Source organism: Eurosta solidaginis, chromosome 2 (assembly GCF_040869045.1).
Source record: "Eurosta solidaginis isolate ZX-2024a chromosome 2, ASM4086904v1, whole genome shotgun sequence".
NCBI classification, from domain to species: domain Eukaryota; kingdom Metazoa; phylum Arthropoda; class Insecta; order Diptera; family Tephritidae; genus Eurosta; species Eurosta solidaginis.
Genome location: NC_090320.1, coordinates 249,620,619 through 249,646,052, shown reverse-complemented (window position 1 = coordinate 249,646,052; position 25,434 = coordinate 249,620,619). Strand labels below are relative to the sequence as shown.

Genomic DNA, 25,434 nt, shown 5'->3' with positions numbered 1-25,434 from the left:
TCGTATATATAGTATATATCCCCCACAACCGATTGTTCAGATAAGAAAATTTTCGTAATTACTGCCCTATTTTAAGAGCTAGAGGCTTCAAATTTCAACAAATGCTTACGTATGTATATAGCATATATTGTTGTCTGAAAAATCATACAGATCGGTGGTATATATAGTATATATATGGTGGTATATATAGTATATATATTTTTTTCGCAATTTTAGCCCCATTTTAACAGCTAGAAGCTTCAAATTTCACCAATCGCTTACGTATATGGCATATATTGTTGTCTGAAAAAATCATAGAGATCGGTGGTACATATATTATATACCCCATATAAACTGTATTTTTTTGCCCCTTTTTTACGGCTACAAACTTCGAAATTCAAAACATTTCATCAAATAGTTACGTTTACGTCATATATTGTTGAAATACGTGATTCGTAGTCATAGTTTGTACACGCAGACCACAAAAAACCTGAAATTTTGCATCCTCACACAAAGTACCTACCTATTTTTTATTTTATATTTATCTTAAAAATCGTTTAGGTATGTAGATCTGTTCACTAGATATTTCTTATCTTATACATCCGATTATTCGGAGATTACGAACGGGATAAGATTATTGTTCATCCCCATTCATGAAAGGTATGAAGTCTTCGGCATAGCCGAAGACAGTTCCGTCCTTACTTGTTTTCTGTTCAATCCATATATGTATATGTAATATTTTTCATAAAATCCAAATTCTGCCGTTTTTACGCTCTAACCCGGCCGGGAAAATATATAGGTACACACACATTTACATTGTATGTACATATAATATACATACATATGTATACCCATTTTTACCATATGCACGTATTTTTCGATAAAACTTCATTTCAGTTCGCTGAACAAAAAGAAAGGGTTAAATAGTTTGAAAGGATTATGCGTAAAAATAATTCATTTAAACTGTTTTTACTTTGAACTGTATTATTTGCTATTTTTAAAGATTTACTTGTTAATTTTAGGCAAATAGGTAGGTAGACAAATTTATTCGTATTTGCAGGTACCTCGGAAATGCAGTGACAATATTTTCGACTGCGAATGCTGGTTAAGGGAAGCAATGAAAATATGTTTTGCCATTCAGTTCAGTGTTTAGAATAAAATGTTTAAGCATTCAAACAAAAATCCCATAATAAACCCAAATGCGTTATGTTGCAAAGTGGGAATTTCTAGATCTTGTGGAAATCTTTTGAAAAGCATTTGACTAAATATGAGGCAGTACAGCAGCTCGCTATAATGATTGATGCGAAGGTGTGTGCTACGATGGGATATATGTATGTACATATGAATATGAAAAAAACAGTAATTTAAGAAAAAAGATCTATGAATTTTGGAACTGAAACTATGCAAATGAACCTCAAAAATAATTAAAAAATAAATCTAAGGCGCGATAACCTCCGAAGAGATTTTAGGCCGAGCTTCTTCTCTTCCAATTTGCGTCGTGCTCCTCTCGATTTTTCCTACGAATTGGCGGGATGGGACATACTTGTTTTATGCGGAATCGCAACGGCAACTGCAAGGCAGATGAGTTTTCACTGAGAGCTTTTCATGGCAGAAATACACCCGGAGTGCTTGCCGAACACTGCCGAGGGGCGACCACGCTTAGACAAATTTTCTTCTAATTGAAAAAACTTGTTTTTAAAATTTTGATGTTGCTTTGACCGGGGCGTGAACCCAGGATCTTCGGTGTGGATGCCGGAGCACACTACCATCACAAAAGTTTATTTACCTGAATATCGAACTTCTCATTTGGAGTTTTCGGAATTTTTTTCTCGACGATTTAAGAAAAACCAATTTAAAAAGCATTTCGAAGAAAATGGAAAATTGAAAAGGAAGAATTTCACGAAAATTTTGAACTTCTTATTTAGCAGTGATCATTTTCTTGTTTTTATTTTTCAATAATTTAAGGCCTATGAATTTTGTAACTGAAACTATGCAAACCAATCTCAAAAACAAATTTGAAAAATTTCATGTAAATGTCGAATTTTTTGTTTGGAGTTTTCTAATTTTTTATTATTTTCGGTAATTTAAGAAAAACCAATTTGTTTTCGAAAAGATTCTAAATTAAAATAAAGGCTTTTTAAGGTTTTCGAAAAACTCGAAAGATAAAAGAATTTTCACGAAAATTTCGATCTTCTTATATTGCATAATACATATAAAAGGTTCGAAACTTTCGTAAATTTTTTTAGAATTTTAAGAAATTTTTCGAAAACGTTTTCTCTCTTGATTTCAGTTTCGAGACCAGACCTATTAAATTTGAATTAGCATTAGTAATAAATTAACTAGATGCATATTTTAATGGCCAATGATTATTTCAATTGTTTTACGAAAAAAGCAATTACTAATTGATTACCATTAGAAAAAAATCATAATTTTTTCCGATTATTGAAAAAAATCAAAAAAAAAATTTAAAAAAAAAATCAAAAATAATCAAAAGTAAACAAAATGATTAATTTTGATTATTTTTATACTCAGTTGAGCAGAGCTCACAGAGTACAATAACTTTGATTGGATAACGGTTGGTTGTACAGGTATAAAGGAATCGAGATAGATATAGACTTCCGTATATCAAAATCATCACTATCGAAAAAAAATTTGATTGAGCCATGTCGGTCCGTCCGTCCATTAACACGATAACTTGAGTAAATTTTGAGGTATCTTGATGAAATTTGGTATGTAGGTTCCTGAGCACTTATCTCAAATCGCTATTTAAAATGAACGATATCGGACTATAACCACGCCCACTTCGATATCGAAAATTTTGAAAAATCGAGAAAGTGCGATAATTCATTACCAAAGACGGGTAAAGCGATAGGTGAGTTTAACCGCCCACTTTTAAAAGAAGGTAATCTAAAAGTTTTGCAAGCTGTAATTTGGCATTCGTTGAAGATATCATGATGAAATTTGGCAGGAACGTTACTCCTATTACTGTATGTATGCTTAATAAAAACTAGCAAAATCGGAGAACTACCACGCCCACTTTAAAAAAAAATTTTTTAAGTCAAATTTTAACAAAAAATTTAATAACTTTACAGTATATAAGTAAATTATGTCAACATTCCACTCCAGTAATGATATGGTGCAACAAAATACAAAAATAAAAGAAAATTTCAAAATGGGCGTGGCTCCGCCGTTTTTCGTTTAATTTGTCTAGGATAATGCCATAAGTCGAACAAAAATTTACCAATCCTTGTGAAATTTGGTAGGGGCTTAGATTCTAGGGCGATAACTGTTTTCTATGAAAAAGGGCGAAATCGGTTGAAGTCACGCCCAGTTTTTATACACAGTCGACCGTCTGTCCTTCCGCTCGGCCGTTAACACAATCACTTGAGCAAAAATCGATATATCTTTACTAAACTCTCTTCACGTACTTATCTGAACTCACTTTGTATTGGTATAAAAAATGGCCGAAATCCGACTATGACCACGCCCACTTTTTCTATATCGAAAAATCCGAAACATTAAAAAAATGGCATAATTCTATACCATATACGAAAAAAGGGATGAAACATGGTAATTGGATTGGTTTATTGACGCAAAATATAACTTAAAAAAAAAACTTTGTAAAATGGGTGTTAAGTAGAAGAAAATGAAATAGTTCTGCAGGGAGGAATCAAAAGCACTTGGAATAATGGCAGGAATACTGTTCATCGTATTACATATATAAGTAAATTAGCGGTACCCGACAGATGATGTTCTGGGTCACCCTGGTCCACATTTTGGTCGATATCTCGAAAACGCCTTCACATATACAACTACCACCATACTTGATACCCATATCGTACAAACACATTATAGAGCACCCCTGGTCCACCTTTATGGCGATATCTGGAAAAGGCGTCCACCTATAGAACTAAGGCCTACTCCCTTTTAAAATACACATTAGCACCTTTCATTTGATACCCATATCGTACAAACGCATTCTAGAGTCACCCCTGGTCCACCTTTAAGCCGATATCTCGAAAAGGCGTCCACCTATAGAACTAAGGCCCACTCCCTCTTTAAATACTCTTTAATACCTTCCATTTGATACACATGTCATACAAACACATTCCAGGGTTACCTTAGGTTCATTTTCCTACATGGTGATTTTCCCTTATTTTGTCTCCATTGCTCTCAGCTGAGTATGTAATGTTCGGTTACACCCGAACTTAGCCTTCCTTACTTGTTTATTATTATTTTTTTTATTTATTTGTTTTTTTTTTTTTTGATTTTTTATGATTTTTGTTTTTTTGATTATTTTTCTGCTTTGTTGAAAGAAAAATTCTCGTTTGTTGCATGCACGGGATAATCTCCACATACAAGTACATTTTAGGATGCCATAGTAAATCGTAATCGCTTATCGAGCCGAAAATATACATGCAACATATAGGGCGAATGGTATATTAACGTTGATCTTAACATATTCTCCGGTAAGTATACACACATGTGCATATTTTACTACTCTCATTGTATAAAATAATGTGGGATCGAGAACGGCGGTTTTTCTAATTGTCCATTGGTTGGCGTCCAAATACTTTCAATTAGTAACGATCTTTTATGGTTTAATCCTTAAGTCTAGCCAATTTTGTTATATTCAAAATAAATGTATCCGCTATTTTGGATTATGTTATGGCTATGCACTGATTGTTTTTTACATACAACTACATTGGTGGATGTAACGGTATATAGTGAGCTCTTATCTAGGCATATACCTACCCACCTACAAATGATCGTGTCTATAGATGTATCCGACGAATACCTTGCGGGGGAGTGCTTATTGTATATATATATATCTATTTTGGAGAAATAATTGATTTTCTACTAAATATTTCGTGAATTGATAAAGTTAGGTTGGTTTGGTCATTCTTTCAGAAATTGTTTGAAGAATGCCGTACGTTAGAATTTTATTCAAAAATGCACTATCCCAAAAATTTTTCAAAAACTCTCTATATGAGCACAAGTTTAATGCATTTTGTCATAAGAGGGAGTTAGTGAAACACATTCTGAGACGAAGCGTTCTTCAATCTAACTCTAATATAGGGCGGTTTTGTGACAAATCCTGAATTGGGAAATTTTTGAAAAATATTTTGAGATAGCACGATTTTGAACAGGCACCCGACATGGGGTGATACGCTACTCAGCAGCCGCAATGAACTGACAAAAACAAAAATAAAGAAAATGGCTTATTGTCTTAGAAAGATCTTTTCCGTTAAGTATTCATGGAAGCATTCCGGATAAACCGTTAATTTAGAATATTCATTTGATACTACCTCACGAGGTCCGAATATATCAAATAAGTATATACATAATATTCCAAATGTAAACCGATTCCCCAAATTCTTAAATGAAGACGAATGTTCCGAATATACCGAATTATAGAACAGAAGGTCGACTTTTAATACGCACCCAAAAATATCAAGAGAAGTGTCAAAAGACGCATATTGACCTCGATAACAATAACTCGAAGGCGGAAAAAAAAGTTTAGCTCGCTCAAAAGATATTGACGAAAAACCGAAAAATTACCCCGGGTTGCGTTGGCGGTCTTCAGCCAAGCTTATAAAAAATTACCCTGGCCAGTCCACTAATGAGGTGGGATCAAGATTAAATGCGTGCAAAATGCCTTTGTATACAAAATCTTTTTGGGTGCACAAAAACATTACAACAACCACATGGAAATTGCTAACTTCAACTGCAAATATCTCCGGACAGAGATACAATTTTTCTTTTCCGCCTTCGGATTATTGTTGTCGAGGTCACCTCTCTCGATATTTTTGAACGCGTATTAGCAGTAGACTCCTGTTCTAGACTTCTACCTGAATAAGTTAACATTCCCAATGAGTACATTTCGTTGTGGCATCTCCATTATTTACTAATGATATTTTTACGTGAATCGATTTAATAGTCGAGGTCTTGACGTTGAACGATGAATTTTGAATTGGTTTAGGTTTCGTATATTCATAGGTTTATGAAAGTGTAAGATTTCTTGGGGTCCTCACTTTCCATAATACCTATGTTCAATGTTCAGCCATACTAATAGATCGAGACATAGTTAATAAATTCACTATAAAATTAAAAAAATGTTCTAAGGAATTATGTAGTTCAGTACTTATCGGGTATTTGTAAACTGATTGCTTCCTATTTCTACTACCAATATTTTTCGAAAATTTGCAAAGAAACAACACAGTTAAAGGATGTCAATTCGATTTGGGAGCAAAATGGCTGCAATTGTCAAAAAATGTGTCTGTCGAGCAAACCTCTTGTGATTGAATCATGATGCTTATTTATGATCAAGCTCTCTAAATGGGACGAAGAATACTCACATAGTGGCGATGATATGAAACCAATAATAACAAAATAAAGCTAACAATATGATAAACTTTGATCACAAAACAATCAGTGCATAGCCTAACTTAATCCAAAATAGCGGATATATTAATTTTGGATACAAAACAAGATTGGCTTGACTTAAGGATGAAACCATAGACGATCGTTATTATTTTATATAATGAGTGTAACAAATTATGCACATGTGTGTATACTTACCAGATAATATGTTTAGATCGCTCATACATATACCATTCGCCCTATATGTTGCATGTATATATTCGCCTCGATAAGCGATTACGATTTACTATTGCATCCTAAAATATACTTGTATGTAGAAATTATCCCGTGTATGCAACAAACGAGAATTTTTCTTTCAACAAAGCAGAAAAATAATCAAAAAAATTTAACAAAATTTTTATTATATTTAATTTTTTTTATTTCTTTCAATAATCGTCATGATCTTTCATGATGATTTCATGATTTTTTTGATTCTTTTTTTAATCAATTGAAAAGTAATCATTAAAAATATAAAATAATGGCAAGTAATCATTAAATGGCGTTTGAAGAAAATAATCAATGGAACGGCTAATCATTACTATTGGTAATCATTATTTAACAGGTCTGTTCGAAACTTTATAAAAAATTGCCACTTTTTTGTGTTCGAATGAAAGAAATTAAGACAAATTGTATCTTTATTTTTAACAAGTATTTATTTATAATATACTATATATAATTTTTTTATTTAAGCTTGTCAAATTTCGTTCCGTCCCTTTTACCTTCTTGATACCGGAAATTTTTGTTATAAGTAATAATTATTATGTTCATATCTCTACTCGACTTATGTACATACTTACAGCAGCGAACGCGCTAATAGAAGTGACAGTTTTTATCAAATTTCGTCAGTTAAATTCTGCTTTTTATGTTCGATAATTTAGGAAAAGGCATCTACGGGTTTGAAAACTGTAACTTTGAAATTTCAAAATTCGAGGAAATTGTACGGAAATTTCGAGCTTTTTTTGTAGTTTTTTAAATCTATTTTATTTTCAATGATTTAAGAAAAAACCAACATAAAAACGATTTCGAATAAATTCGAAAATTACCGAAAATTTTACCAAAATTTCGAACGAAGTATATTTTGAGCTTGAATTTTTTTGAGTACGTTGCTTCGAATCCCAAGCAATTTAAGTCCAACAAATTACATGTTATAGGCCTCTCAAAATTCGTATTAATTTTGAACAATTTTTTTTTCTGAAGGGTGTTACAGATTTTCTTCTATACAAAACATGAAGCTATGCGTTCTTCGTAGAAGAAAATATAAAACACACTTTGAAAAAAAAAAAAAAATAAAAAAATAAAATAATTAAAAAAAATTGTTAAGTTAAACGGTTTTATTGAAAACAATACTTACATGAAGTAATAATAATACTAAAAGCTAGAAAATAATTAAGTAAGTCCTAGGTACTAGTCATCACACACCTCACCAATCTAGGGCGTTGATCAGACAATTAAATAAAAGCGTTGGGCGCGTGTAATTTCTATTGAACAATACATAATCCTTCCAAAGACTTTACTGGACTCTGTGCCACGTATGATTGTCCCTCCTCCAACTCCAAAATATTTTGATGTCGCTTCTACCGGACTGTATGTAATATTTGTTTCAAATATGAGCCAAGTCGGACCAATAATACGATTTTTGTGAATATCTCGATCCTGGCGCCACCTATCGTCGATTTTTTTCATAGGTCGCTTTCTATTCTTGTATGCATTATGTGTGCTAAATATGAGCCAAATCGGACCACAAATACGATTTTTGTGAATATCTCGATCCTGGCGCCACCTATCGTCGATTTTTTTCATAGGTCGCTTTCTATTCTTGTATGCATTATGTGTGCTAAATATGAGCCAAATCGGACCACAAATACGATCTTTGTGAATATCTCGATCCTTGCGCCACCTAGTGGCGATTTTTTTCTTATTATTGCATTGTCATCGGGTTCTGAAATTCCAAGTTTCAAGCTTGTAGCTTATCGCGAAGTTACTTAAATTTCAATTACAAAAGTCGTGCCAACCAGCCAACCACCCAGCTTGTCAACTCAAGCTAAATAAAACCTAAAAACTAAAAAAAAAAATAAATTTGACAAGGGATGACGGAAAATCGTTCCAATATACATCATTTGTCCACCCTGTCGGAAAATCAACCAAACAAGATAAGTCACTAAATAAAACCGTTTAAAAATGGCAAACATCAATACAAATTTTGAGAAACCCATAACTTGTATTTGTTAGACTAAATTTGATTGGGCTACAAAACTGCTTTCTTAAAAAAAATAAATTCGAAAAATATGAAGTTCGAAATTTTCTCGAATATTCGAATTTTTTCGAAAACGTTTTTTCTATTCTTAAATCTTGCGAAAAAAAAAATTCAGAAAAATCGAAATGAAAAGTTAGAAATTTTCTTAAAATGCATACTCAAAAAATTTCAGTTAAAAAAAATTAGTTCGTAATTTTCGTAAAATTTTTACAAATTATCGAATATTTTCGATTTTTTTTTTTAAATCATTGGAAAGAGAATAAATTTAAAAAACTCTTATAAAAAGCTCGTAATTTTCATATAGTTTTTCGAATTTTTTCTTGTTAAAAATTGCCACTGCTAATTTCGCATTCGCTGCTGTACATATTAAATTCAAGTTCACCACAAGGCTAAAAATGTTTAAGTGATTGTTTTTCAATAAAAAAATTTCTCCAATACATTGCCCTGTCGTTTCGCTGCTTCATACGTAGTTTTGTATGTGTTGGGCATGTTGATGTTGTAATATTGCTTTCCATATGCGAAACATATCCATAATTTTATGGTAATTTGCAAATAAGATTTTCTGTTTGTTATAATTGTTGGTATTGAAATGCTAGACTTAGTTATCACCAACGTAGGACCAGTTTTTTAACGCTTATCATAAGCAGACACATAGGCTCCATACTTTTAACTAACAAGTTGTCACGTTTATGGCAAATTTGTTTTTTCTTTCTTCCGTTTTCTATATAAGATGATTTTTTTAATGGGCTGGCTAATAAGGCTGAGTATACAGTAAACTATTTTGCTTTAAAATTACGTATGTGAATATCAAAAGATGACGCTCCGGCCAAGAAAGTGTTTCTATCGGAACCCGCCTATGGAAACAGAGGTAGAGGGCGGCCCCCACTCCGTTGGAAGGACCAGGTGGAAAACAATTTAAACTCCCTTGGTGTGACCAATTGGCGCCGGTTGGCGGAGCGAAGGAGCGACTGGCGCCCCTTGTTGGACGGCCATAACCGTTTAGACGGTTAAGCGCCAATTAAGTAAGTAAGTAAGTATCAAAAGATTTCATGCCGCAGCTTGCCACGGTTTTCGAAGTTCGAAAACAAATTATTCCAAGTGGCTTCTCACGGCAGGTTTTTCGAAAATGCTTTGTCTCAAAAACCTTTTAAATAAAGCCCTATTAAATAACTGCAATCCTCTATTTTGTTTAACTATGTTATATATTTGATAACCGTTAGAGCTCCACAAAAAGCGCTTCATATTCTAGCCTATATTATTGCAGATCTAACTAATTTTCGACAATCTTCAAACATCTTTACTTATTCACGACTCTCTTTATTCTTGCTTTTGTAGATCAAAATCGTGGTATTGGCAATGTTTCTACAAAGAATTCCAAACACACAGATCCGCCAACAGAATTGCATGAAATCCACCACAACAACAACAATACTAGCTACACCAATACAACAACAACCAATGGTATAGCAGCAACCACAACAACAACGCGCACAAATTCACAAACCCCATCACCCATCTTAAGTCATCATTATGCTAAAAAAACAACCACAACAACAACAGCTGCAGGTCTTGCGGTGGGTGGAACGTTGTTGGAGAAGGTAAGCAGTTAATCGTTATGCACAATAAATTACCTGAGCATAACTTAATTTTCTTGTACTTTTAAAATATATTTTTCTTCGGCACAGAAATCACAATCGAAATTGTTACCGACACGCGGTAAAGCGTTGTTACAAAAAAGACACCAACAACAACGTTGCGGTGAAGAAGCACCTGTTTCAAGTGTTGGCAGTGCCGCGGTCACTGAACGGCTGGATGCGATTGAACTGCAACGTTTGAAATATTTGAACCGGCATTCATGTAATGGTCGACTGGACTATGAAGCGATTGAACGACACCTGGAACAGACAGAATTACAGGAAGCGCAACGTAACAAAAGCATTGAAGTATTGGGTGTTTTGTTGCAGTATGCGGTGCATGATGTGAGTAGAAAATGTGCCAATGAAGGGCATAAATTTCTTCGTTTGAAAATTTTCAGTCTAGACCCCAGACTTCATTGAAGGACTCTGTCTATTTAGTTCTGGCGAACAGTAAATTAAATCTTTGCAACTGTACTCTTAATGAGGGTGGTGCTAGAGTCAACCTTGATTTATTGTTTGAAAATGCCGAGTATCCACAAAAAAGGACATTATTATATACTTTCTGCATTTTATTATTTTTGTGTTTGTTGTAGAAGTAGGTTTTACCTGCCGCTTAACAGGCACGGGGTATCTAAAATTTACATACATACATGCATAATTATATGTGAGCAGATTAGTATTAACTCGAGTTTGTTAAAAAGTCGCAGGTGACTGGAGTTGTCAATTGATTTTGACTAGCCATGCAAACTGGTTGGCGCCAGACGAATTTATTGCTAATCTAAGCGGTTTGCGACTAAGCAATTATATGTCAAACCTTCTACATTGTTCTCTTTGTATATATGCAGTTTTGCACTCTTTCGCTTAACAAACGTCATTCCATTGCATATTTTGCTCACAAATTTATTATGAGTTTTTAAACCACATAGGTCTTCTTTTTCTAGCGATAAGGAGGCTCCCCGAAGGTTTTGGGGAGGATTATCGATGTTGATGGTCCTTTGCGGGCAACAGATTCGGTAAATAGCCCGACCATCACAGCAACAATTTGATATGACCTCGTTCAGCCTTCTAGGGTATTCAATCTATCTGTGCGGAACTTGTGGTGGAAATCGTATATGTAATGATACATAAATTCATTTAGTATCGATTATGCAGTCCATTAACCTTTTGTCGGCCGACATTTATTTCGTGTTGTACAAAAATAATTAAAGCCACAAAAGCTATTCATACAGATTGTCTGGACTTAATCTAGCTAAAAATTGGAGATATCAGTGCAAAAATTGTAGCGTGGAATCACCTTTGCTAAATTTGGACTGATTATAAATAAAGACAAATCCTTATTCGGCAGAGAAGATAGATATAAGCGTTTTGGAATATACAACTCGATCGAAAGCAAATTTATTAAAATTTGTGTTGAAGAGTTAACGAATAAGATAAACGGCTCGATAATCGCCAGCATACTGGCGACTAAAATCCACAAGCTCAAAAGTTCTAGTAACCAAAAAAAAGGTTTCCCCTACAATCGGGCTAGTACCAGAAGCATCCAATACCGGATTCATTAAAATACTGCCATATCCGTAACACTAACTTACACCTGCAAGGCATGTTGTTGCAGTTACAATAATTTGAAACAATTTGCGCTGATTACATTGGATCACAAATTCCAATTTTTTTCTGCACCAGAGCCGCCATTATGAAATTCCTATGTAAAATCACCCCCTGATTTCGAAAATCAAGGTTATTTTTAATTCTATCGTAACGTTTTAGAGATATTTACGAACAACGGTTTTTTCCGAAAAAATGGGTCCACTTAATCATATATATCTCAAGAACGAATTGAGTAATTCCAAAACAGTTTGAAGCTTTTAAAAGGTAATACAATTTGTTATAAACTGTGCATGCAACACTTTTTACTAGGCCCTGCAGATTCAAAGATAACAAACAATCATTACGTATTTTTTTCCATTTTTTTGTAAAAATACAAAAAAATTTGTACTTTGCGAGGAAGGATCTCGAAAACTTTTTATTTTTTTGCATATTTTTTTTTTTCATAAAATATTTCAACCGAAGTATTATAAATTGCAGATCTTGGAAGGGAGGGGGGCGGGGGCCATTAGGACGATTTTATAGATTATGCATACATAAAAGCTAAAAATTTAAAAATTTTATATGTAATTATAACAAACTTTTATAATTTTCATAAGTTCCAGATCAGAGCGGGGGCGGGAGATCCCCCCTCGCCCCCTGGATCCGCCACTGTCTGGAAACCTTACTTTTTATTTACATAAAAGCGATATTCGATGTAGTGACAGACTACGACACTCCTTAAACTTGAGCACTTGAGCCCCAATTTTTCATTTGGCAAAGGCAACAGTATCGTTACTCAAAACAGGAGAGTCATTCAAAGATTTAACTCAAATATAATGCGCATATAAAGGAAGATTTTAATTTGTATAGTAAGTGGCCAGTTTTTAACGGTTACAAAGATTTTTTTATGTAACATACATATATCATTATATTGAGTAAAATCATGTTTTTAGAGTTATGACACTATTGAAGTAAAAGATCGATATGTAAGTCCGCAACCAGCACGACGTTTTTCAAGCGTATAAATTGATAAACATTCTCTCTCCTTGTCTGCTTGCGAGAAAGGCGTCCGTCCAAGAGAGGCTTCTGATTGATTTGTTATGAAAACAGGTCTGTGCCCGCCGAAAAGAGGTACATGTCCGCTCGGTTGAAGTTTTCAGCCCATTTTATAAAAAAATAACTGTCCGTGTTTTGTGATTTGTTCTAAAAATTTTTACCTAAAACTTGATGCATGAAAAACTGTCTGGCAAAGGGAGGTAGTAGTAATAAAGGTGCTTGTTAGGAGGGATTTCTCTGTATAATATGAAGGGATACCGAATCTACTATCGCTTAAACATTAATACGTCTTTATGAGATGCTCTCTCAAGTAGATTTAAATATGTATTGGTCTGCTTCGAAATTCTAGTACCTATTTCCTACACACATATGTATACTAACGAAAATCCTATACGCATATGTATATATTCGTGTTCAGACATGAATTTGACTGACACGAACAACATATATATACATAAATATACATCGCTACAAACTAGCGATGTGCAATTTAGAGTAATTAAAAAACTAGTTCTCTAGAAGAAACCGGGCTGATTAACAATTTAACTTAAAGAAACTTAAAAAATATGTGGGGTAACTTATGTTTCTGATTACCAACTTACGTGCGTATTTTACGTGGGTAAGTTCATAACCACCAGCTGGGAAAGGGTGTTGATGGATAAAGTTCTCACATAGTGATAGAGGGTTTTTGAAAAAAAAAATCTGAGCGTTCAGATAGTGTAGTTATATTTTCAAGGGACGATATGAGAACTCATGTATTGCATCCAGTTCCCTGACCTCATTTTAGAGATCCTTTTAGAAAGCAGTAATATGAAGCCTGTGGCAGTGGAAGGTTGAAAAACACTGGAATTTGAAACAATTTCACTCATTATAATGAAACGAGATTTCAGTTGGTTTATAGTGATCTACAACAATCGATAAAATATGTATGTTCACTTTGAACAATCTTTCCATATCTTGGAGACGCCCATCATCGCAAAGCCCATCCAAATGGCGTTTTACCATTCTCTGGCGAGTTTTCGAAAATTCACGGGTGATGGACCATTTTTCTGCTGCACTGCTCGCTTTCATTTTTAAATTTTTTAATTCATGTCGATACCTTTCCAATTTTTCTAGACAAATTTCCAAACGTTTTAAGGCATACCTATTTAAGATCGGTGGCTTTAGACTAAAGTGTTGTAGAGGCTGCATCGATAGTAAGTATAGGATCTTGCAATGGAAAACTAATAACATAGCAAAATTATAGCTTTCGATCTTGTTTTTGAGTGAAACAGCTTCATTTCTTTCACTTGATTTGCAATTTAACAGAATGTATTCGTTAGCGCTTTTTGGACTTCAACAAACCGGAATTTTGAAGCAAGAAGGACATCATAACATCCTGCCCATCAAGTAATTTATTGAATGTTATTGAAGCTGAAGACTCACTTTCTTTATTATATATAAAACTTGATAAAATATTTCATCTTTTGATACTGTGCCCAAAAAAATTATAAATTTTTTGAATTGTTTCAAAAAAAATTTGCATAACTATCAATAACTTCTCTCACGTGTAACATCTTGTTTAGTTTGGTTGAAGTGCTTAACAATTAACTTGAAATTGAATTTGAATTTACTTTCCTTAAGCAGAACTCATAAAAATATACTTTTCAAATAAAATAAAATACCTTGGTACAATGTAAAAAAATATATTTGTGCTCGAGGCCTCTTAGTCCGGGCATTTGCCAGCCCTGCCACCCTATTGTTACGCCACTGGCCTGTGGAACTTCTTAGATATTTAGGGACTGATACAGTTATTAAATACTATGATTAATTTTAAATTCGAGTTGTCCTACCAAATTTCATTCAGTGTTGTAATGCCACATTTAAGGGATGTAGACTCTTCACAAAAATCAAACAGTCCTTATGTGGTATTACTAACGCGTTTATTTGTATTTTAAAGAGATTCTTCTTTCAAAAATCGTAGATACTTATTTTTTAACAGTTTCCAAGGTCCTTTTTGCTTCGCAAGGAATTGTGACAATTTTCAATGAACTAGTCGTCTAGATCCGGTTTTATGATTCTGTACATCACCAATACGAACATGGCTACGCATACAATCGCACGTTCAGCATAAAAATGTCATAACTTAATATTTTCATACCTTAGTACCTACAAATCCTATATGTATTTTGTGTGCACGTCCTTGAAATTCAGCGATAAGCAAAACACAAAAACAAATCGCGCCGCTAAATTGTCCTAATCATCTTCTTTCCGCTATAAACATACCCACCACATACCTTTTGGCTTAGTAAAATTCTACAACCTTTTGTTGTAGTTGTCGGAAGTTGAAAGAAAATAAAATTTTAGCAATATGCGCAGCCGCGTAGTTAATAGCGATGGTAAATAAAACATATTCGCGATTACCTGCAGGATATGCTACCTGCGCGAGTATATAAAAGCAAGGATATGCCAAATTAAGTTAGTATACTTCCAAAACAGTCAGAATCAGCAAGTGAATTTTTGATAAACATATACATTCTTAGTTGAAAAAAAAGAAAGTAATTTTGAGACTGATTGATTGATCTAGCAATGTTTGGAAAAATGTTGAGCTTAAGAAAGAAGAAGAAGCGTGTTGTTTTAGAAGGTGAAATCCGCTTTGGCAAAGCTATGAAAAGATGTAGGCTAAACTCAGCTGGATTCTCGTCCGAATATGAGTTAGATGATATAAAAATACCAAAGGTGAGGTTTAGTCCATTTGCTTTAGGATTCATGTTTTTGACTGAACAAAAAAAATAATAATAACTGAGAACTTATAAAGTGTTATACGAAATTGAAACGGCTTTGTATTTCTGCTTTTCTTGCAGTTGGATGCGTTTTCTTGCCCGAGAGTAAAAGCGGAGAAAAATAAAATCGAAACCCATCTAAATACCACACTAAGGCTACTCGATGATGCGAAAGCCAGTTGTACGCGTCTACAAGATCAGCTATGCGACAAAGAAGGTTATTACTCACAAAGAGAGGAAGATTTGCAGGCATTGCATCGCTGCGAAATTGAGAAAGGTAAGCAACATTATATAATTTCTTTAATTTCACGTTTTTTTATTTTCTTACTCTTCTCTCTCTACCACAGCACAAGCTAGTCTAAACCAATATCAAACATTCGCACAGACCAAATTCAGCGAGCTAGAAACAAAATTGGAAGCAAAAGATGTGGAGCATAAGCGCACACTTGATTCCTATCGCCGTGAACTCGATAATAAACTTGCACAGAAACAACAACAATTTGAGGAAACAGAGAAGCGCGAGCTTGAATTACAAGAACGTTTAAATGCGCTCACAATTTCTGAGCAACAATTGAATGATAAGCTCACGAGCATTGAACAGACCTACACAACCCGCTTGCAAGCAGCTGCTGAACGTGAGCAGCAATTAAATGAACGCATGAAAGTGCTCATGAAAGAACTTGATTCGCTGCGCGCTACCAAGGAGCATCGCGAACGTGAATTGCGTGATAAATTGAATCTATCACAAGATGAAATTTCTGTGTTACGTTCATCACAGCGCAGTTTCAATGAGAGTTTGGATCGCAGTAGTAGCGGTATTGGCTCACCACGTAACTCCAGCACTTCAGAGTTGGCACGTTTACAAAGCGAAGCGGATAGTTTGCATTGTGTATTAGAGCTGAAACAGAAAGAGATTTCAAAGTTGACTAAACAAAATGAAGAGTTGATGCGTGATGCTGAGGAGCGTGCGGTGCTGCAGGGCAAAATATCGTTGCTTGAATCAAGTAATGAGATGCTAAAGTCGGAGCTGGCAATCAAGTCGGAGAAGGAGAAGTAAGTGCTTTGATACAAGAACAATGTTGTGTAATTATAGCTAACACATTGTTTTTTTTTCTCTCACAGGGATTTCCAACGCCAAATCGATGACACGCAAAAAGCTTACAATCACGAGATGGTCAAACGCAAGCGTCTTAGCTATGACAATGAGGCTTTGCAATGGCAACTCAAACAGCGTTCCGAACAATTACATATTGTTGAAACTAAACTCCATGAGCTCTCAACGCAGGAGGCTATAAATTCTACTGCTCTATCTAGTCTTGGCGGATCATTGAATCGTTCACAATTAATGAATGGCTCCTCACTAATCACTATACAAATGGATGATATCTCACCGCCCACATCACCGGTAGTCAAAGGTGTAATTGAAAAACCAGATTCGGTGTCATGGGTACTCGAAATGGACGATGAAACACCGGAAGCAGCGGCATCGAAAATGGTCAAACGTGCTGGCTCATTCCGTTCGGTCGAACGTAGTCCCTCAACGCGCCGCCAATTATCTGCTTGCTCTAGCGTCATAAATACATCGCTAAATTGTGTAGGCAGTGGTGGAAATTATAGCAATGGCAATAGCACACTAGGGCCAAATCCACTCTCGCAATCAATGTCTGCCACTTCAGTGATACGACAACATTCCAGCGATGTGCGACACGAATTCAATAATCGTGCACATTCGCGTATACGCTCCAAATCGGTAAGTGTAAAGGGTAGTTCACCGACACCACCCCCAACAAATACACCACACACCGGTTCAATTGGTACCAAAAGTGGTAAAAAGTTAATGCGTCAAAGTTCAGGCTCGGCCTCTAGCAGCGCACGCAAACAACATCAGCTCGAGTTGATCAATTGGAAAGAGCCCATTAGTTCGAGTTCACCTCACGTGATTGCGATAAGACCACGTACGTCAACCATGTGTTCGGAGGTGGCTGAAGAGCAGCAACAACAGCAACATACCGACGAAACATTAACCGTAGCGAGCGCGCATGATCAAACATTTTATCAACGTACACCAACATCCAGCAACCGCTCAAAGCTCATCACATGTGACACATCTAATTTGAATTCAGGTGAACGTTTGGATATGCTACCTGGTCTACCAACCCACTCATCTGTGCATGATTTGAAAAAGAAATTTCTTGAAATACAAGAATCAGCTGGGGAAGCTATGGTATCAGGCACCAATTCGGAAGATGAAGGTTGTTCGGCATCATCTGATGAAATTGTTTGTTCAGTATCAACCTCATCGGTAACTACTGGCTCAACTTCGTCACTAAAGAACTCGCATATGTCATTGGAAGAGGTTTTTTTGTTGGAAAAGAGTCTTGGTTTAAATGGCACACCAATGGAAGTGAGTTGGTCCGATGATCAAGAAGTTTTCACTACGGGTTCAACGGTATGACAAGGCGGTGTTGGGCAATTACTACTAGACGAAGAGGATGAAGATGAAGAAGAAGAGGAGGATAGCTTCTGAATCATTTTGCTGTAATAAGAAATCTTGAATTTGCAACTTAGCTGGCTTTCAATGCGATATTACTGGCATTTGGCCGTATTAGTAGTGGATAAAGATAGTGAGCATGGGAGAGAAAAATCGTAATTTTTTAAACTTAAGAACAAGCATACATTTAAAAAAACTTAAAAAAAAAAAAAACAAAGCCACTAAAGAGGATTATGAAACTGCTATAGACGTCTTGTTTTACCACCAAAAGCAATTGCACAACACAAAGCTAAGCAGCATGCTTGGCGTGATGCAAGCGCTTATGGCGGTAGATAAGCGCGCCAAATGGCTGACCAAAAGTTAGGTTAGTTTGCGGCGTGTATATACGCTTACTTAGCTTTAGCGTGCTTTTGGTCAGTTATCTATATATTATTTAATTAAAAAAGATAAAATTTCGTTATTTATTTATTTGTCATTTTGATTACGTGTAATCACAAGAAAGAGAGTAAAAATAAAAAATTACAAGAACTTTGTCATAATAATGTTACACTTTTTTTGGATGTGCGTTCCTGATTCCCAAAAGGAATTTCTGGTTTCGGGTTAGGTTTTTTTCATGATGACGACATTCTATGTCAAATTGAATTTGTCTGATCACTTTGCTCGAATGAATTTAAGAGATAGATTTGGTGGCATGAGTGGCTCCTGGTGTGCGACAAAAGCTTTATTAAACCTTATCAAACAAGCCTTCACGTCAAACTTCAATGAGAAAAAACCGCGTTAGGGAATTGGTAGTTTGCTCTGATAAACGCCATAATGTCACGGAGAAGATTTTTCTTCCTTATCACATTAAAATTTACAACGGCCTTTCCTGAGGGGAACACTTTCCCAAATCGCGTGTGCCGTCCTGTGGTTAAGTGTCCCACCGCCATCACAACAGATCTGAATTTCCTCCCGAGGAAGTATGTTAAGAACGTTTCCGATCACATTTCGCCTTGCTTTCCGCCAGGTAGTGCATATTTCATTTGCTTGCGAAACACCGTCATTTGTCATTAACACTTTATGTGATCTTCATTTTCTCGCTCGGAATGGTTGCGTGAGTTCCGCCTATACATATGCATAGGATGAATTAGTCAGGCTACCTCGTACATAAACTCACACAATGTCTTTGGCATTTTACACTGTATTCAACTACTATGTAACCGGCATAGAGATATTTCCTTCTGCAGCCTTCAGAATTGAAGTCAAAATAAGATTTTATTGCTTCCTAGACTCAATGGAAGCTTATATGGAATCTTAATAACAACGCAGCAAAGAAAGCAGGGGAAAGCATCACAAGGGGATGCTGTTACAAGATGAATTTTTTATCCCCTCTATGGAAATGACATCAGAGAAAATGATTTGAGATATACATTTCTTGGCTAAAGCTGGATATATGAATTTTCTAAACTTCTCAAACGGAGCTTCTCCTTATCCTTAGGTAAAGTCGTTCTGAATCTAGAAACTATGGGAGTTCTTAACTTGTCTAAGGCAGTAATATATTCAATTTGAATTCATCTATTATTAATTTTACTAATGTTTGGACTGAGACAGAATGTTAGTAGGTTCTTCATATCTTAAAACCTGTCCCAAAACAGATATGTATAAATTATAAGGTAAACATTTTCCAAACTGTTATTAGTTTATTTTCCTCAGGGCTATCTTTAAAACTTTTTTTGGCGGTACAATTTATTTTATTCATTATTTTTATCAGTGAAGTTGCACTTTTCGACAGAGGTGTACTTTTTTGGAACCGTTTAATTTTTCGGTACATGTTATTTTACTGGCACTTCCTAGCGGATATTTATTTCGCTACTTAATAGGAATCGGTTATTTTTGTAGTAGTGATCACTTTTTCGGAACGTTATACTTTTCAAGACCTGGTTCTATTATCAGAACAGTATACTTTTTCGAAGCCAGTTAATTTTTGGGAACAGAACCTGGAATTCTCCTTAAAGCTATAATATAAGTAGTGAACGAAATATTTGCATGTCAACATATAAATATAAACTGAAAGAAAAAAGCTGGCGTAATCAAAGGAATTACGGGTCAAATCAAACGAAATTTCTGTAAATTTTAATCCATTGCAAATAGCTATTGGATCAACTTACAATAAATTGTTGATTCTGAATTAACCACGTGAACAATCAAATCAACAAAAAAAATTGTCATCATACGTAGGCCATAACACTGTTAACTTAACAATTATTATTTTCACCCTTAGAATGCAAATGAAAACTGTTATAATAACAGATTTTCATTAGCATTTAAATAATAGCGAAGGCTGTTGATATGACAGATATTGCTGCGGCGCCATGAGCACAAGAACAAAGTAACGGCTGCCGTGTTTACATAATATCTACCAGTGGTTTACTGTTAAAATCACCACTGAACACAGTTTTTTTAACAGAAAAATCAGTTATATTGATAAAGAGTCTGCCATTTTTACAGAATATTAACTGGAAACCAATAGCTGCTCTACTGTTAAAACGACTTAACAAATTTGTGCTCTTGACAAAAAATACGACTGAATTAACCAGGACGCGATAATTTTACCGAATGTCTGTTAGTTCAAGCGTAGCAAATCCAGTTTGTTGATTTTACTGCCTTGATTCGTTCGTTGTATAAATAATCAGTTGAAACAAATGGAATAGACACGTCGAAAGGCAATATCTTAACTTGGAATGTTAGCGCCCGGAAAAGCAAGTCCATTGAATACACAGAACCTGAAAGTAGAGAAATTTAATAGTAATGAATGTGAGTTTTAAGTAAACGTAAGGTAAGCAAATATGCATAAATTTATGTAAAATTATGGAAACATTTCTTGTGCGTTTATGTTGTATGAAAGAATACAATTTTTGTTTGTCATTTTTTGCTTTCAAAACCGCGTGTTCCAGATATATGCAAACAAATAAAAAAATAATCATATTTTAGTTGTAAAAAAATTATTATTTTGTATTTATTCATGTTGATTGTATAATTTAAGTTTATTTAAAAAAAATTTGTACCTTAATATTAAGCAAAATTAGTTATTATATAATATTTAAGTTTAGTTTTTAAGTTGGTTTTTGTTTATCGATTAGTCAGTTTGTCGAACAGTCAATCAGTCACTTGTGTTGCGTTTAGCTGATTTGCATTACTTAATGAATATTTTATATCCAAGAATGTGCATTATGATTATAAAAAAACAAATAAATATGTGAAACACAAAATTTGAAGAAAATAAAATTTAGCTAATAACTATTGATTGTTTATTTCTTTTATAAATCTATGTACTAAACTAACAGTATGTAGGCTTGATTGTATGCATAAATAATAATATTAAATGAAAAAAAATCTGTATGTGTTAGTATATAAAATCTATACATATATATTTAACAAAAATTACATAATAATTAAAAGCTCATAACACAAAAATTTTAATTTACCAAATTTATCAACAGAGCTGGGCGTTAAGGATTACTAAAGATAATTATAATGCATTTACTGCCGTTTTCACCATCTCCAGTTAAGTTTGAGTTTCTATGAAGCTAAGCAATCTATCAGATAGCTTTATTTGATACTTTCTTTTTCATCCACACTGCGTGACCAACCGCAGGTTGAATCGATACTTGTGAATATTTATACAGATGACTTTTGTTAAATTTTTTTCCTTCGACTTAACTGAAACGCCGAAGCTTCATTGCCGTTTCACCATCTTTTTTTTTAGTCACTTATTCTAAGTTATCGAAATCTTCGTTTTCTCCGTGTTAACTGAAGCTTCGCGTCTTAGTTAAGTCCAAGGTAAATGTGCAGCTGTAAACCTAGTTTTCGTTTGCGATTTCTTCTACAAAATATTCACAATTATCGGTTTAACCGGGGGTTGGTCATCCAGTGTGGGTAACAGCGAAAATATCAAATGAAGCGATCTGATCGTTTGCCATCTTCCCTGTAAAATCTAACTTAACTGGAGCTGGTGAAAACAGCCCATTCTAAACGTGGCTTCAATGTGCTTTTAAATTATGATTGCTTTGCTCATAAATTTAAATGTCTGATAAATTTCAATTACCGTTTTGGTATTTTAAGATAACCTCAATTACCGTAATTTTAGTTTTATTGCGTTTTAAACTTTCAAAGATTACAGCGTAGTTAATTAAAAGAAGATGAACATTATGATTACTTTCAACGCACTCCTAACACTTATCGCCCAGCTCTGCTGCTTAGCTCCCTATCCTTAAGAGGAATTTAAAAAAAAAAATTAACTACATAGTATGAGCGCAGCAATCACGTCTCAGTCAAAAAATGAAAAATTAAAATAAAAATTAAAAAAAACTATTCGGATATACAGCAGCGAACACAAAAATAACAGTGGCAAGTTTTATCAAGCTTCGTCATTGAAATTCTCCTTTTCTTCTATTTTACGATAATGTGAAAAAAACTCTTAAGAATTTCGTAGCCGAAGATACTATGCAAACCAATCTTGAAAAACGTTTTCAAAAATATTAAAGAAAGTTTTACGAAAATTGCAAACTTTTTATTTAAAGTTTTGTGGATATTTTTGATTTGAGTATGCAGTTTTGTAGCCCAATCAAATTTAGTATAACAAAATACAAGTTATAACTAGGTCTGTTAAAATTCGATTTGATTTTTGAAAATTTTTTCCGAAGTGTCTTTCAGATTTTCCTCGATATACAACTAAGGCTGCCCCTTTCTTCTTGAAAATTCAGTCCAAAAATTTCAAATTTTTGTTTTTCTTATTTTTATTTTTTATTTTGCTATTTCACTTCATTCTAGACGATACAAGTATTTTCGCGCATATAACTTCTTTCAAAAAAAAAAAATTGTATGGAAGAAAATATAAAACACCTTCGGGGAAAAAAATTCAAAAACCAATACGATATTTAAGAAACCTATTACTTGAACTTTGTCATACTAAAATTGATTCGGCTAAAAAACTGCATACTCGAAAAAATTCTAAAAACTTCAAACAAAATATTCGGAATTTTCTGAAATTTTCGAATTTTTTTGAAAACGGTTTGTTTAAAGAGTTTGCCTAGTTTCCTTTACAAAATTTATAAAAGTTTTTGTTTAATTTATAAAAAGAAATAAACTGAATTTAATTGACGAATTGCTAAACAGTTGCCAATGCTGTTTTCGTGCCCGCTGCTGTACATATAAATCTTTTAAAGAAGCAAGAAATTGCAAAAGTTAAAAGCAACCATAAATACAATAAATGTAAAGAAAATAACAATTAAAAAATCTCAAAAATTATTCATGTTAATTGCATATACCCATAGGGTTGAAGATTTGCAACGAAAAAAACTGGAAAAATGTATCGCTAAAAGTATCAAACAATTAAAGAGGAAATATTAAATTTTTGCGCAAAGCTGGTCGCTTTGGCAATCGAAAATTATATGTAATGTATGCCATCAAAAGCTTTCTCAAATTAAATAGAATGTATGATAAGTGTGAAGCTAATATGTATTCAGCTGATGTGTGGAGGGAAAGCAAATGCGAAAAGAATAAAAATTATAAAATATATAAATTTAAAGAGAAATATCAATAAAAAAACCAGAAATTAATTGTTTCAAAATAATCAAAGCTTTTTTTTTTTAATTTTTACTTTAGTAGTAAAAGTTGCAGTTAAGGTCTTTGGCACACCCTTCTGAGTATATGCTTATTATCGAGACAGCACTGTATAACGCCGTGCAGTCAAAAGATCAAAGTAGTCAGCAAACATTATAGTTCATTGACTAGAATTTTGTGGGGCTATTCATACTTGTTAGTATTTCATTTGGATTTTGTCTGTCGAACTCGAAGAAATGCGCTCATGTTTTCTGCCTGCAATTTGCAATACATACTTCAGTTAACAAGGCTAAATTTCGTACAAATCAACGGGCACATAAACACAAACACGCGCACATACGGCCTCACCGTTGCTTCTGCATATTAAAGGAGCAATCAAAAGGGCCCAACATTTTAAAACTCCATCATGGGACGGTGCTTGTGGCACTTGACCTCGCAAAAGCTTTTCGTACAGTCAACCACCGCGCCATACTCCAAAAGGGAATAAGGAAACATGTCCGTAAGCACTACGATAACATACGGCACATTCCAGCTAAGCCGGTTGATCCAGATTAACATAAAGAGGTCTTAAACATAATCCACACTAAGTCGGGAAGCAGCATCGCGAGGTCGCGCCCAGAGAAAGTTGTTACCAATATACTCTTGCTTAAACTAACTAATATATCAATTGGTATAATATTGATGTATATTATAACAAGTATGCCATCTGGTATAATTCTTGCGAGAGGCTGACTATACCTTTTCCAGGTCAAGTTCAGGAAATTCCAATTCAAGTTCAGAAATTCCACTAAAAATTCAGAAAGATACAATTAAAGTTCAGGAAATTACAGTTCGAATTTATAAGTAGGGCGTAAATTTTCAAAAGTTTTTTTAATTTATGAATGTAATACTTATATGTTACTGTGCCCAAAGTTTTCTTCAAGGTGTGTACATCCCGAGCCTTGAAATCAAACGGAGGATAACTCTTTTCAAAAAGTGCATGGGGACGCTCCGGCCAAGAAAATACTTCAGTCGAAACCGCAGTTTTGCAGCAGCAGTGGAAGGGAGAGACCTCCACAGAGTTGCGAGAGGTAGGTGGAGGAAGACTTGACCTCTCATGGTGCTCCCAATCGCTCTTAGTTACCGCGAAAGAGGGAAAGCTGGCGTAATTTTTTACGAAACGGCCAAAATCGCGGTTAAGTGCCAATTCATGATGAATGATGTTGATGGCGGATAAGTTGAGATATTTTGACATATGGTTGCGGGAGTGTGGACGCTCCGTGGACGGTTTAAGTGTTCATATCTTCGTCATCACTGCTATCATACTCAATGCAGATCAATGGTTGTGACCCTAAGAATATAGCTGGATGGCATTGCAATTCACTTCTTATGAGTGGTAGAGAGAGAAGAGGGGAAACGGTTTTTTTCTTCTCTATGTCGCAAAATTAATTTAAACGAGTTAAGAAGTCCAATGCCTCCTTAACACAAACTGAATTGTAATTTTTTGAACTTGGATTTAAATTTTCTGTACTTGAATTGAAAATTCTGAACTTGAGTTGTAATTTTCTGAATTTTAATTGTAACTTCCTGAATTTAAATTGGAATTTCTGAACTTGACTTGTAATTTTCTGAACTTTAATTGGAAACTCTGAACTTTAGTTGTAAATT

At 34.3% G+C, this 25,434-nt stretch overlaps 1 protein-coding gene across 8 annotated transcripts in view; it reads left to right on the top strand.

The window, feature by feature from the left end:
• toc (toucan) overlaps positions 1 to 23,507 on the top strand; it is a 708,907-nt gene extending 685,400 nt beyond the window's left edge. For all 8 annotated transcript variants that reach the window (XM_067767574.1, XM_067767572.1, XM_067767570.1 and 5 more), the window contains exons 7-11: positions 9,992 to 10,254; positions 10,342 to 10,635; positions 15,777 to 15,972; positions 16,043 to 16,748; positions 16,818 to 23,507. In XM_067767574.1, coding sequence (XP_067623675.1) covers positions 9,992 to 10,254; positions 10,342 to 10,635; positions 15,777 to 15,972; positions 16,043 to 16,748; positions 16,818 to 18,150 — 2,792 coding nt within the window. In that variant the 3' untranslated portion in view covers positions 18,151 to 23,507. The remainder of the gene's footprint in view (positions 1 to 9,991; positions 10,255 to 10,341; positions 10,636 to 15,776; positions 15,973 to 16,042; positions 16,749 to 16,817) is intronic.
• Positions 23,508 to 25,434: the final 1,927 nt, after the last annotated feature.